General features: G+C 41.5%; 1 protein-coding gene across 1 annotated transcript; it reads right to left on the reverse strand.

The window, feature by feature from the left end:
* Positions 1–3,708: 3,708 nt before the first annotated feature.
* On the reverse strand, positions 3,709–14,077 carry FGFR1OP2 (FGFR1 oncogene partner 2). The gene is made up of 6 exons (XM_034063150.1): positions 13,957–14,077; positions 10,335–10,471; positions 9,315–9,432; positions 8,282–8,424; positions 7,123–7,236; positions 3,709–6,365 (listed from the first exon to the last, which is right to left on the reverse strand). The coding sequence occupies exons 1-6, from the start codon at positions 13,958–13,960 to the stop codon at positions 6,228–6,230; spliced, it is 654 nt and encodes a 217-aa protein (XP_033919041.1). The 5' UTR covers positions 13,961–14,077; the 3' UTR covers positions 3,709–6,227.
* Positions 14,078–14,273: the final 196 nt, after the last annotated feature.

The raw sequence follows: 14,273 nt of genomic DNA on the forward strand, positions 1-14,273 counted from the left end.
GTCAGGCAGCTTGCCTGCGTGCATCTCCAAATGGTCAGAAAGTATGACTGAAAGTAGATACAGCTCAGGCTTTCCATGGATGTACTTTGGTGAAGAGGAAGACAAACTGATTTGGGAGCAGGTTATGGGAAATTATAGAAGGGGGCCCGCAAAATAAATGTTCCTTTGTCATCTTGGCAATTGTGTCCTATGCAAGTGGCTTTCCTTAAGGGGAGGAACGGCGTGATATAGAGCTCCCAGTCCAGCAGTCTTTACTAATGCTTGGTAAGAAGAAAAGGTATTAGTAGTTGTCATTAGATCTTCTTAACTGGCTGGTAGAAATGTTGCATGTGTCAGGTTATAAAGCACTCAAACCATTTTGGGGGCCCGACTGCTGGGTGTTATATAAAACTCTGTGATAGAGGCTTCTGAGGAAAATGTTGTGTTGGCTTAACACCATTGCCACCTGGGGCTGCAAGCCTGGCTTGGGGAAACCTGAGCAGAATGCAAGCTTTGTGGGGTGCCAATCTGAAACCCAAACTCAGTCCTGTCAAGTACAGTAACTGACATACTTTTGATACTGCTACCAGAGAGACTGTGGCATGGCCTAGCTTGCCCGGTGCCTTGATTTCAAGCTGGTCTTGTTTTCCTGTGCATGAGGCATTTGGCCATTGCCAAAGCTGTATGAAACTGTACCAAGCAACTGGAAAACTAAAAGGAGGATAAAGCAAGGTTCAGTTTAAAACTTCTTGAGGACCAAAATCCTGTTACTAAATGGCACAAACATCAGTAACTCTTCAGGAGGGTATATTTATTTCTTTAAGTTCTAGGGGACTGTCTCAGCACACTTCTGCTCCTAACCCTGAAGTGTGCGGTGTACATTCTGGCTTGTAGTGTCAAGGCAACAGGCTGGGTTAAGACCCCCAAAGTCATCCTTCAGCATGGCAGATCTTGTAGCTGTTGCTCATCCATGACATGTTCCCGTTCCCTGAACTAGTGCCAGGTTACTCTTTCCCAGCCTTTGCTTTGCAATAGCAAAAGAGATAAATGAAGCTTCAAGAATTTCTTTGTTCCCCTCTGTATGTGTCCACTGCTCCAACCTGGAACATGTGCAAAAACAGCCTTCCCACCACCCACATTCTGTGTGTTTTCACTCATGCCTCTCACCTCTGCAAGGCTCTTCACCCTTCATGCTGGTGTTGTCCTTAACCTCATCCTTCTCCTTCTTTATTTGAAAACTTATGATAAATCAATATGTGCATTTTTCACTAAGCCCTGGAGCTTTTAATCTCTCTTTCTTAAGAGCTGGCAGCAGCGTGATGTGGGTTTGCATGTGATCTTTGTGATGGTACTTGTGGGGGACCTTATTGCAACCTTGATTTCTAACTATTCACAGAGCCAGTGAATAGTTAGAATGTGAAGCACTGAGCTTCCAGTATGTAAAACCCTATGGAAGACAAGCATTGTAAGCATCAGGTCTGTGTTCTGACTCAGTGGCTGAGGTGCATGGGTATATCCCTACCTATTAATTTGAATTGTAGTCGATATTCACCTGGTTTGGTTGTCCCACCCCATGTCTTTGGTGCTTCAGTTTTCTCTACAAATGAGAGCTCCAATAACTTTTCTGCTTGCTCAAGCAGAAGCTTGTTTATACCAGACCTTGTCTGTAGGCAGACAGCTGTCTCCTGTTGGAGTATGCAAGGCTTTAGCCTTCCACGCATGCTGGGGGAGGACAACTTCACAACAGAGCAATAAATCAGCTCATTCTGGGGGTGAGAGGGAGTGGCTGTGTACAACTTGCCTGCCTGCTTCAGAACTGGCTTTTCACAAGCCTGGCTTGTCAGGAAAAGCACTCCTTGCATTTTTCTGCATTTCTTTAGAGCCTTCTGGTGTAACAATAGGTTGTTGTCTAATGAGCTCAAAACAAGCTGGATTAACCTCTCTTGATCCTGAATGCTTTGGGGGAAAGCCATATGCAGGAAGCAGAAAGAACCATGGCTGGAGTATATCGTAGGAGGCAGGTGCTGTTTGCCCAGCCAGTAATTTAAGGAGCTGCAGATGGTGATTCATTGAAGTTGTTTATGTTCCTGAGTGTAGTATTGGAAGAATGAAGACACTGGTCACCCTGCACCAATTCGTGTGCTGTGTTGTTCAGGCTTCCAACAACTCAACTATTGAAAATCTATGTAATGCTTTTCACTGCTGAAATAGCTGTCCTCAAATGTGTTTTTAAGGTTTCTAATGCTGTATGGAAACAATTCATTCTGCTGTTCTTTAGAAAAAGGTAAAACCTCACCTTTGGGCAACAGAAAGGGACTGCAGCTGGAGTGCTGCTTGTTTCCCTTGTGCCACTGTTCTCTAGCTTGTCTCCGAGGAGTGCTGCCAGCATCTTCTTTTTCCAAGACTGGAACTGGGAAATGTTTCCTTCCACATTGAGCAGTTGTTTAAGGATTTTTCCTTCTAAAGGTCAGATGAAGTCTTTTTCTAAACTTGGGAAGTAATGATGTTATTGGTCTGGTGGAAGGTGTCCCTGCCCAGGGCAGGGAGGTTGGAACTAGATGGTCTTTAAGGTCCCTTCTGACCTGAACCAGCCTGTGATTCCATGATGTCTCTAATACAAAGTTGCGACTGCACTGGCTCCAACAGGCACACTGCTGCATCAAAACATGCCTGGGGAAGGAAGGTGCTTGCAGGCAATGGGAGCATCTGTATCTTTTCTCATACAGTCACTGAAACAGAACATGTTTTATTTTGCAGCACACTTTAGCATGTGGAAGCTGAGCAGTTTTGTTTAGTCTGTTCTACTGTCATCAGCATAGAAATCAACTGCATCACGAAAGTGGGAGGTGCAAAAGGTGAGGCTGAGTGACCTACACTTTTAGCAGGTATGTGCACATGGTGTCAAACAGCTGTGTGCCACGTGTGGTTCTCCCTGCACACCATGGGGTTCTGGAAAGGTAAGTTTAGCAAGAGGTCTTCTGTTGCCATCATACAGAACCTACCTGACCACTTTAAACAGTCACAACAGGCACTGGTTCCTTGGTGCTGGTTTGGGGATCTGTATGCGTGGGAGAGCATACAGGTCTTTCTCAGACAGCAGTGAGGTGGTTTTGTTTGCACACTGTTAAATGGCTTCCCTCTGGGCCACTGACAGTTGTGCAGAGGGCTGACAGCTTCCCAGCACCTACAGCTGGGCTCTTGCTTTTTCTCCTTCTGTGGTTTTGGTCTCTCCTGGCAGATGCTGCTTCCAGAACTTAAGTGTTGCCAACAGCATGGTGTCAAGAAGGTTGGTAAAGGTGTCATGTTAAAATTGACTCCTCCACCACATAACTTCACTTCTGACCTAACTATTTCCATAGTTCTCCTGTCTCATTCATCCACTCTCTTTGCATACAACCTGTCACACTGTGACCAGCACTGCTGTTCTGTAAGCCAATCTAACTACCTATCATCATGAGACACTCGGACATCAGTGTCACCAGAGAGAAAAAGTGCATGTTTTACACTCAAACAGGAGATTTAGAAAGCCTTAATCAAAAAAGTGCTTTTAATGCTTAATGTTTGCAAAATAACATGAAAACTTCTGAAGTCAGTGTAACTCGTACTTTTTTTAGCCATTGACTCGTACCTTTAGCCGAGTCAATGGCTAAAGGATGCGGTTTTTTTCTTGCATGTTACAGCCAAGGCTCATGGTGGATTCCATACCCTGTTTTAAGCATGAAGACATAAATGTTTTCAGTCAACTTTATTCATAAAATAAGTTTACTGTACAGTACACAATTCTAGCAATAAATTCTTTTCAAGCCATCTGCATTACAAAAATAACAGGTATGCAATGAAAAATAGTCACTCCACACACCGTGAAGGTTCTGTAAAATCCTAAAGTGATCAGGGCAGGGGGATGAAAGGGGAGAAGTATCAAATATGAAGACTAGGAGTAGATAAATTAAGTCACATTTTTCTTTACAAAAATAAACACTAATCAAGCATTATTTCATAATAGAGCAACCTTAAGAACTGCCACAGACTAACACCCCCTCTCTGCTATACAGTGCTGGAGACTGTTCTTGAAAGGCAAACCAGAATGTCAGCCAGGAAACAGCATTCAGCATTACATGGATATAAACATCTGAGACCAGTCAATGGCTGAAAAGACACTTATAAAAAGGAATCACTTAATCAAATGAACCCCAAACTTCTTGTGAGTTTGCAACAACAAAATACTCCATTGAAAAAAAGGGTAAGTCACCAGCTTGCAAGCTACAGCAGGAATGCAAAATCTAAGTGAGAGCAGCACTGGCAAGGTTTTATAGGTGCTAATAGCAGACAAGGCTGTTCTGTCCTTGAGCTCAAATGCTCCCCAAACAACTCCCACCAGGTGTTAAGTTTGGAAATGGTTAAAACTTTTTGTTTTCCCGTGTACATGAAAGTCCTCACTCTATTCTTAAGCCTAGAAAGAAGCTGAGCTGCTCTGGAAAGAGAAATAGCAATTCCTCAACTTATTTAAAAATGCTGTGAAAATTGGGATAGCATGAATTTATCGGTCCTTTCAATTGCATTTCTTCCCATCTGGATTGGTTCATTGAAAACCAGCACTTAATCTCTCTGCCAAACACTCCTTTGCCACCACTTTTTCCTCTTAAAAGCACTGTTGGAAGTGGGGCAGCAACAGAATAAAAATAGTAAGTTCCCTATAAATGAGTTTATTGGGCCCTGGAAGTTCACCCTTAAAGCTGGGGTGAGTTTACCTTTAACCCAGGGAAGCTGTACTGAGTCAAAGGGAAGTTACATTTGAAAGTGACACACTTCAAAGTGTTTGCTGCTGAATTCTTTCTGCATTGTTGCAACTGAAAATCAAATCTGATTAACAGTTGATTTCAGAATAGGGGTTCAACTTACTTTGCTGCATGAGGTATTAAATAGCCAAAATACTCAACTGCAGGTGGCATTTATAGATCTACAGTTGTCTGTGGTTGAAAGCTTTCATTCTGCTGCTGTTGAGTATGCTTTCCAAGGAAAGAATACATGAATGTGCTGATAAAAAGTGATGATATCCATCAAAAGTAGGAGTGTTCTTGCTGCCTAGACCAAGAAGGGACAGTCAGACAAACAAAAGCCAAATATCAATTATCTTGTTATCTCTTCACTACAAGCCTGTCTTGCGTAGCACATCTATCAGATCTGCAGACAACAGCAGCTGCACTTTGATCTAGAAAAGCTAATTCCTTTTCACTTCTGCAAGTATTGCAGGATTAGAAGTGAGCAGTCTATTTGTCAGTATAGCATAGTGAAACTTTCCCTAGTGCAAACATAACACATACATCAAACTTACTTAAAAACCTTCCTGATGACTATTTAGTACTTAAAAATGAAGAGTACTAACTGCAGGCTGCCAACTAGTTGTGGAAATGCTGCTGCTGCACGTGTGCTTTCAAACTGCCATTTCCCAATCTGAGAAGAAATAGATAGAACTACTGTGGCTTCTTGCTTCTAGAGAACTAAGCCTGCTTTTCTCTCTTAAAAGTAAAAGCTGAGGAAGAATTACAGCATGCTAACCTGTGTTCCAAAAGCCAACAAAGCAGGAGCAGCTCTTTTCATGTTTTGAAATTACAATTAAGTAGACATGTTTTAAAGAATTGTGTTCAATTTAAACAAAGAAATATTGAAGAACAGCAAACCCATGGCTCATGTTTGGACAAGCAACCTTATATTTGAACAAGCTAAATCACAGACTTCCTTATATTTTAGGCTGCCTGTGTACCCTGTCCATTAAACAGGTTTGTTGCAACATGAGAATCTATTAAAAACATACTGAAAGGAAAAAACATGATGTGGACCATGCACAAAGCATATTCAGAAGTTATTGGTTTTTAGCCAGAGATGAGACTTTAAAGCTTACCTTCATTATATAACAGGCACACTGAAACTTTTTATGAACAAGAATTTAGCTAAGTTCTGTGAAATCTTGTCTTTTATCTGTAAAATGATGTCATATAAAAAGAATTTCCAATGTGGTAAGTGCATGAATCCATTTCCTATGAAAATTAGATCTATGGCAATTAAGTCTGTCCCTAAGGCTTTTGTAGAATACCAATTGTAATTTATCTAACACAGTATAAAAGCCACTAAACCGGAGTTTAAGATGCATTAGCTTGCTGGTGCCCTATTCAGTAACAAGTGCTTGACAAGTGACCCCTGATACTCAGTTTGTAAAGTGTGCAATTGAAGCCTGTGGGCTTCCACAGTCTTCAGCTTTTCCTCAGGCTCAAATCACTGCTTGTTACTAATCCTGAGAGAGATGTGCTCTCTGATGCATCTTCTTTCTTGAGGTTCAGAAATGATTCTCTGGTTATTTGAAGAATTTCTCTCAGGCCTTTGTTTTCCTGCTGTAACCAGAGAAAGAAAAATGTATTTAATAGAACTCCAGAAAGAAGTCAAGATAACTCCATTCACAACCTCCCCTCTACTCCAAACATGTAAAAGGATTAAAATACTGATTTGCTGTCAGGTGGTGCTATGTTACTTTTTAAAACTGAGAACTTTAGGTTTCTGGTGTTCTTGCTCTCCTGAATGGGCATTAAGCATTAAAAAACTCCTCAAAACACAAAGATGGGTAAGAAAAGACTAACTAAGTTGCATTTAAAAGTTAACATCTGTTCTTTACACACACACTGTCCCATAATGAACTGCTTTGCTACTACTTAATTGAACAGCAAAACTGTGGCTCCTCCAGTGCTAAGCAACTGAGAATCCCCCCAAAGGCACAAAATTATTACTAAAAAATAATCATATTTAAAAGCCAAAGGTGTGGGTATTATTATTTGCACCCTAGTGTCTCATTAGGATGAATATGTATTATTTCCTAGCTTTTGGTTACACTCCTGGAGACTTCAAAAAAAAGAGAAAGCTTAAGCCAATATGTAAATTCTTCATCACCAGACATCAGTGATTGGTATCACTATGCAAGACCTGAGGAGAGGACAGAGAGGAAAACAGCACCTCCAGTCCTCCAACAAGAAAGTGCAACAAAATAGTGTAACTGATACAGTAACTCATACAAGATAGAGTAACTGAACAGAAATAACAGTGATAATATTTACTGCCTTGCTCTTGGCACCAAAGCTGTTTTGATTTTGTCCTTACCTCCAGCTGAAGGATTCGTTCCTGCTCTTTACAACCATGCTTTTCATCAATTTCAATGGCTTTCCTCATTACTGCTGCCATTTCTGTAATTTGGTCCACATGTACTTGCAGCTCCTACAACATAAAATGTAAACAATGACAGCGGGTGTTGGTTGATAAGAAGCTCAACATGATCCAGCAGTGCATATTTGCAGCCCTGAAAACAACCGTGTGCTGAGCTGCATCAAAAGGAGCGTGACCGGCAAGTCAAGGGAGGTGATTCTACCCCTCTGCTCTGCTGTTGTGAGACTCCATCTGAAGTACTGCTTTCAGCTCTGAGATCCCAAACATAAAAGGACATGGAACTGCTGGGAGCAAATCCAGAGGAGGTCACAAGGATGCTCAGAGGGCTGGAGCACCTCTGCTATGAAGACAGGCTTAGAGAGTTGGGCTGTTCAGCCTGGAGAAGAGAAGGCTGCGTGGAGACCTTATATAATTGTCTTCCAGTACCTAAAGGGGGACTACAAGGAATCTGTAACACTTTTTGCATTTCTCTCCTTTTTATTTACCATATACCTCATTCACAATAGTTTACAAAAATGCTGCTTAACAACACTTTGCTTTTCTAGTTTTCAAAAGCCATAAAATGCAGCAACCTTTCACCAGCAACTTTCACCACCCTTTAAGCACCTCTGTCTGCCTTGGATTCTACTCAGTAATCCTGAGCAGTAGTGAAACAAGAACCAAGGGTTGAAGCAGGAAAGAAGAGAAGTGTATGTTCAGTTATTCACCATTCAAAAGGGCCTTTAAATATTTCAGGTTTACTAATTATTTGTTGGAGTCACAAGCATAAGTTAAAGCCAGTCTAAATGTCTGAATTACTAAATTCTGTGGCCTGTGGAAGTATAATAAGGTGGTTGCCTTAAAGACTGAAGCAAAACAAAAGTAGATTCAGTAATGAACTGCTACTTTTTAAAAGCTTAAATAAATGAGAAGCCAATAAGGTTGACTTGACTGATCAAGTTCCTGATCATGTTTCCTGGACTGGATTAGAAAAATTAGGACTTGGTAGTAGTGATACAAAACCTGAGGCAAAGTAACTGATTCACTACAAACTAACTGAAGTATTACCCAAGAAAAAAGAAAAAACCAACCCAACCAAACAATTAAGTTTTTTTACCTTGGAATGTTGCTCTTTTAACTTCATTATTATACTTGGATCATCCTTTTTGCTCGCCATTAGCAACCTGAACATCTGTTCTCTGTACTTGCTCATTATGAGTTCCAGAGCAGACTGGTGCTCTTCAAGAGATGTGCGTAGTTCTACCAAAATAAGTTTAATTTCAGTTAGAGCTTAACAGAGAAGAACTAAAACAAAATACAAAAGCACTTCAGCTTGAGAAAACTGAAATAAGCCCTTAATGAAGTGTTCCCTCTCCTTGCACCATAAAATCTGTGTAGGCTCTGCAGATGTCTTCAGTGGTGACTGCCCTGGGAAAACTCTTGTCAGAAACAGAGGTCTTTTGTTAATGCAACTTCATATGCAGTCCCTTTGACTGACATAAGCCATGTTGAGTGTAGCTGAGCAGCTTTACTCTAGCCACTATAAGCAACACTGTACAAAACCTAGAAAGAAGTTTACAGATCTGTTTTAATCTGGTAAATAAGAGTTAAAAAATTCTCGTGTTCAAAATATACTAAGTCAAAGGACAAATAACTCCCAAGATAAGATGAGACTCATACAAATCAAGATCATTGAAAACTTTGCTGAATATTACTGTTAGAATAAGTAAGGTATTCCAGGAAGAACAGTTAATTCCTAGTGTACAGAATTCCAGAAAGAATTATGTTACTGTGCTTACCTTACAACTTCTCCTGACTATTCCTGAATTAGTTATTTTTAGCAGTGGGAAACACATATCCAAACAGATACCTATATTGCAGAATTAAGTTCTATTTATCTCACTTGTGCTAAATATTAGATAAGGACTGAAAAAGTAATTTTCCACAACTCTCACTTTTTGTCAATCATAGTTCCAGTGGCTGGACATTAGGACTCCTTATTAGATCGTGTTATAATCAGTTAAACTGACAAATTAAGACTAGAAGAAAAACTTCAACAACAGTTTTTTTTGAGAACAGATGAATGGTGAAAGTGTCACTGATTCCAGTGGTGCAGGTTGAAACTTGAAAATGGTAGAGTATCATTTTACCTTTATTTTCCTGTTGCAGTTCCCTAATCTGCCTGTTTTCTTGTTGGATACCCATCACTAATGTAGACCGAGGACGATGTCTTGCTACTTCATTAAGCTCTTGAATTTCTTCTTGGTACTAGTTATTGGAAAAACAAAACCAAAACAAACCAGCCACAACATATTTGAGTAACCAAAGGCAAGCATTAATCAGCAAGTCACAAAGGAGCAGTTCTACTGTTGGTCAAAGTCTGTAACCAGTAAGATAATGCTTGGTTCTAAATAATAATGTTAAACAAACAGAAACCCTTCTGAAGGTGTTGCTAACATACTGCCCTTTAGAGACACAAAAGTATCACCTTTGTTTCATACAAGTTTCATGCCTTAGATGTGTGCAGTGGGCATTAGTTAACCTTCAATTAATACAGGTCAAGTTCACCATCAAGTAATTTAAAACTGATATACATATGGTAAAGAAAAACCACGAGGTATTAACCTCTAGATATTTACTATGGCTTCCCAATACCTTAAACCACAAGGCTGTACAGGTACAAATCCTGTGGACCTGAATGAAAGGATCCTGGCTCTCAGCAAATGGGTAAGTTTAATGCTCTCAGTTTGAAGTTATGAAGCCTCTACATGACTGGTTTTACAGGGATGAAGCACATACAGGATTTTATTACTTTATAGGCCCATTAACACATCCTGTGCTCTATTAAAATGACAGGATGAACTCTCATGTGGAAAGTCATTAGACCCCTTTATGTTTTTCCAGGAGTTTTCTAGTGAAAAATCTAATGACCTGCTTTGAATAGCTTAACATCAGAATGGAACTTACTGAAAACTTCTTCACATGATCAAACTAAATATATAAACAACCTATTTTTAGCTTATAGTCACACCTCTAATGAAAATACCTAGTATTGTATTGAAGGATTAAATACACTAGTTTTACACTGTACAGTAGCACACAAAAATTATCTTAAACTATGTGTTTCCATGTTTTTCTCTTAATGGAGGAAACAAAGTTGGAAAACAAACCTGTTTCATTGCTTCAACCCGTTTGTTAAGAGCTGTAGTCTGTTCAATCAGAGCTTCTGCTGCATTGTCATGCTCCCTCAGCCGTTCCACCAGTGCTTTCGCATCTGCTAAGGCTTTTTCGATTGTGCAACTCATTTCTAAAGATTAGAAATGTGTTATTTTCACATCACCAGCTGTTTACTACACAGAGAACAGGTATCTATGTGAAATATAGATATATATTTCTAGACTAAAGCAGCTGAATAAACCTTTGCCTCAGAAACATCCATTTTGTAGTACTTTATGAGTAGGAAGAAATTATGCCTCAAGTACACACAGAAGTCTTCCTTTCCTTTTTCTCCTTTTTAATTGCTGTTGAGACCACATATCAGAGCAAGGAAATTACAGTAAACTTTATGTTTTGAGAAGAGTATTAACATACCAAATGCCAAAGTAAAACTATTGAACATATGGAAGAGCATATATGCATGTTCTTCTGAAAGTAGCAGAGAAAAAAAATGATTCCATAACTATTTCATTTTTCAGTACTACCTATTTTTTTTAATGTGCCCCTACCAGTCAGATATACTTCAAGACACTTGAGAAGTAGAACTCCAGCACAAAAGACAATGCTAAAGGTCTAAAGTGAACTGGAAGATTTTGATGCATTAAATCAGCAGAGAAAGAAGAGCTCAAACTGACAGAATAGATACTTGGGTAATAAACAGAAAACTAAAGGCTCATGTTTTCTTCATGTCTGTAAAAAGAACACAAACATCATGTTTCACTGCACGGAATGGAACTGGAAAGTTTTCAGCAGGATAAAGACAGCAACTCAGCTAAGAAAAAGAACTGACTGCACAGCTAAAATACCAGCCTTCTAATTGCAGTAGCTAGCAGAAATTACCTATAGCTGGAATTGCTAAACTTGCAAAACACTTGTGCATACCAGCATTTCCAGACTATTGGCCTTTACCCTGAATTTTGCCCTGCTCACACTTGACAGACCAAGTTTCAAGACTGAGATTTTCAGCCTAAGTTTTTTCTTCTTTCAAGAAACCTGCTCCTTTTTCTACTAAAAAGGAAATCTGCTTAAACTTCTTGAACTGTTCTTGAGCAATCAGAGAGCAATGATAGAGGTTTATTAGTTATGGGCCTTACTGATACAAGACTTAAGAGTTGTTTCAGGAAACTTCCTAAGGTATTGAAAGAATCAACTAAATCCATTCCTTAGCCAGGCAGCTTGGTAAAGGAGAGATTTTTTTAAGCATAAAAGGTTAATGAGCCTTTCCTGAGCTACAGGGAAAAAAGAATTGCTCCATATTGATTTTCTAACTCTCTTAGGCACCTTTGCAAATCATCTTACCCCAGCCTAAGGAAACCCTCCCATTTTCCCCACCGGACCTTTTCCCACTGTCCTGAGTAGGTAGTACAAGTAAGGGTATTTCAAACACCAGAAATTCCACCATTCCCCTCAAAAGATTTACAAACAGTAGGAATAACCAGCCCTCATGCACTAAAGTGGGGGAAAACTGAGCAAGCCAGGAGCAGGGTATGGAATGTTCTCTCTGAAGAGCTCTCAGGCACCCAGAGTATCCCACAAGATCTAACCTCTCAACATTTTAATTGGGTCATTTCATTAGCTCTGAGGAGCACATGTAATACAAAAGCATTTACTTCACTTCTTCTGTGAAGTACAGAAGGGTCTTTCAGGGACCATGCCATCACACAAAGGTTGAGACTTGTTTGCTGATAAAGGAGCTTCAGAAAGTGAGCTTCCTGTATCCACAGAGAACAACAGTTTCAACTTGTGTTTGCTGTGATCCATGTGTTACCAAAAACATCAGTATTTTGGCATATACAAGTTTCCTATTAGACATTCATAATGTTAAATCCTTCCTGTTTACAAACTAGAGTTTTCATTTTCATTTCCATATGATGTATGCATGTGTTTGAGGTATCAAGTTCTTCAGCAGACTGATGTGTTACCACATTTATACTATCTGGTTTAGCTATTTTAAATATTGGAAAGGAATCATACTGAATTGTTTTTAAGGATGTGCTTTTCTTGCTCCTCATTTCTCCTTCCAGTTCTGGTCTCAGATTCTCACTGGACTACAAAAACATCACAGACAAAAGATAACCTCCCACACTAGCTGGCTAAGCTGTTACAGAAATCGATTTAATCAGATCCATATTTAAGGCGAATTTGAAGAGCAGTCTTTAACTCAATTCATGGGTCATGAATTCTCTAGGTAGTATAAAACAAAGCCTCTCAGGCCTCTCCATGAACTTGGAATCCATCTGGCACTCAGACTACAATTCAGTTAACACCTCTGATAATTTGTATGCATCAACATGAATTCTTAAACACGGGGCACATTTACTCGCCTGTGCACTTTCTCATTTTGACCCAACCCAGCCACACAGGATGAAAAGAAAGCCATCTATAGCAAAGCCACTGGCATTCTTTTGCACAGCGAGCTGGGGAAGGCACGTGTGCCCTGTGTGGAACCCACAGTGATCATCCACTGTAACCATGCAGCAGCTTCAGCAGGCCGACCTCCTGTTTTCAGGCAGGATTTTTACTTCAGAAAGGAGAATTGTTATTTGTATCATAGTAATTCACAGTGGCTCCAAATCTTGACCATTATTCCTGTGGGCAAGAGACTGGCCCTAATTCTTGGAATTTGCTCTAGTTGCTCATCTGGCTGCCTGTGGAAAACAAATCTTTTGTCTTATCCTAAAATAGATCCAAATCTGTGAGTTAACCTAGACATTCGGGGAAAATACCCAATTAATCAAATATAGTTAAATTAATTCTTACTATATATTATTTTAATGAGCAGGAGGAGTATAGCTGCTGAACTTGGTTGTTCCTGACCTCTACCCTACAAGACATGCCCAGCTGCAAACAGATTTGTTAGTCTGCAATCTCACCAACAGGGTCAACAGGTAGCAAGAGCAACAACTCAAACAGCATAGCAATACTGGTACTGCATATTCATTTCCTGTCACTTCCTGCTGTTTCCTAATTGCTTTCATTATCAAATTTAGCTGCCCTTTAAAAAATAAGCAGCAAACCAACAGCAAAGAATAAAGATCTTTACGCTTTCTCTAGCTTTCCGTCTCTTTTTCTGTATCCTTACTGAAAACCCCCTTTCCCCACAGCCTAGTGCATTGGCTCGCCCCTCTCCACAGTGACCAGCTCAGCAGGGCCGAACCTCGCCACAGTTTCTACCTGTTCCAGGCTGGGTGCAGATGCCCATGGGCACTCTCCTCCACAACGCCAAGCCTCACCGCGGCTCCCCACAGGGCAACGCGCTACGGGAGCCTCCCAAAGCCCAGGCCCAGAACAAAACCGGTGCCGGGGCGGCGCACGGCCACACGCCGGGCACACCTGCGGGCACCCCGTCACTGGGGAGCGGGGGCCGCGGTGGCCTTCCAACACTAAGGCACAGCAGTCAGGACTGTCGCGCCACGGCGAACACAGAAAGACTGATAAAGGGTCCCTCGCCTAGTGCTCGTCGTGATATCCCGGCCCCCCGTTGTACCCCCCACCCCAACCCACCGAACTCCCAAGTGGTCAGCAACACCTCCCACCCCCCTCCACAACACCCTTTCCCCGCTTATCAGCACTCACTCATGGCCGGTGGCTGCGGCAGCGCCCGGCGCCGGGGGTGCAGCCCCTACCGGCGCTCACGGGCCCGCCCCGCTGTCAAATGGCGGCGGGCAGGCCGCTGAGGCGGAGGAGGTTGGGCCGGAGTGATGCGAGGACGGGTTCTCGATGTCTCGCGAGACTACCCCCTTTGGCTCCGCCTCCTCCGCGCCGTGAGGGAAGTAGAGCGCGGTCGGGTGCAGGGGCCGTTATGGGGGGCGAGTGAGCTGTGCTCGCCGCCGCCGGGGCCGGGTGGCTGGAGCGGCCGCGGAGCGTAACGGGGCCGGGGGGAAGGAGGGAGG

The sequence above is a fragment of the Melopsittacus undulatus genome, chromosome 5, assembly GCF_012275295.1.
Source record: "Melopsittacus undulatus isolate bMelUnd1 chromosome 5, bMelUnd1.mat.Z, whole genome shotgun sequence".
Lineage (NCBI taxonomy): Eukaryota > Metazoa > Chordata > Aves > Psittaciformes > Psittaculidae > Melopsittacus > Melopsittacus undulatus.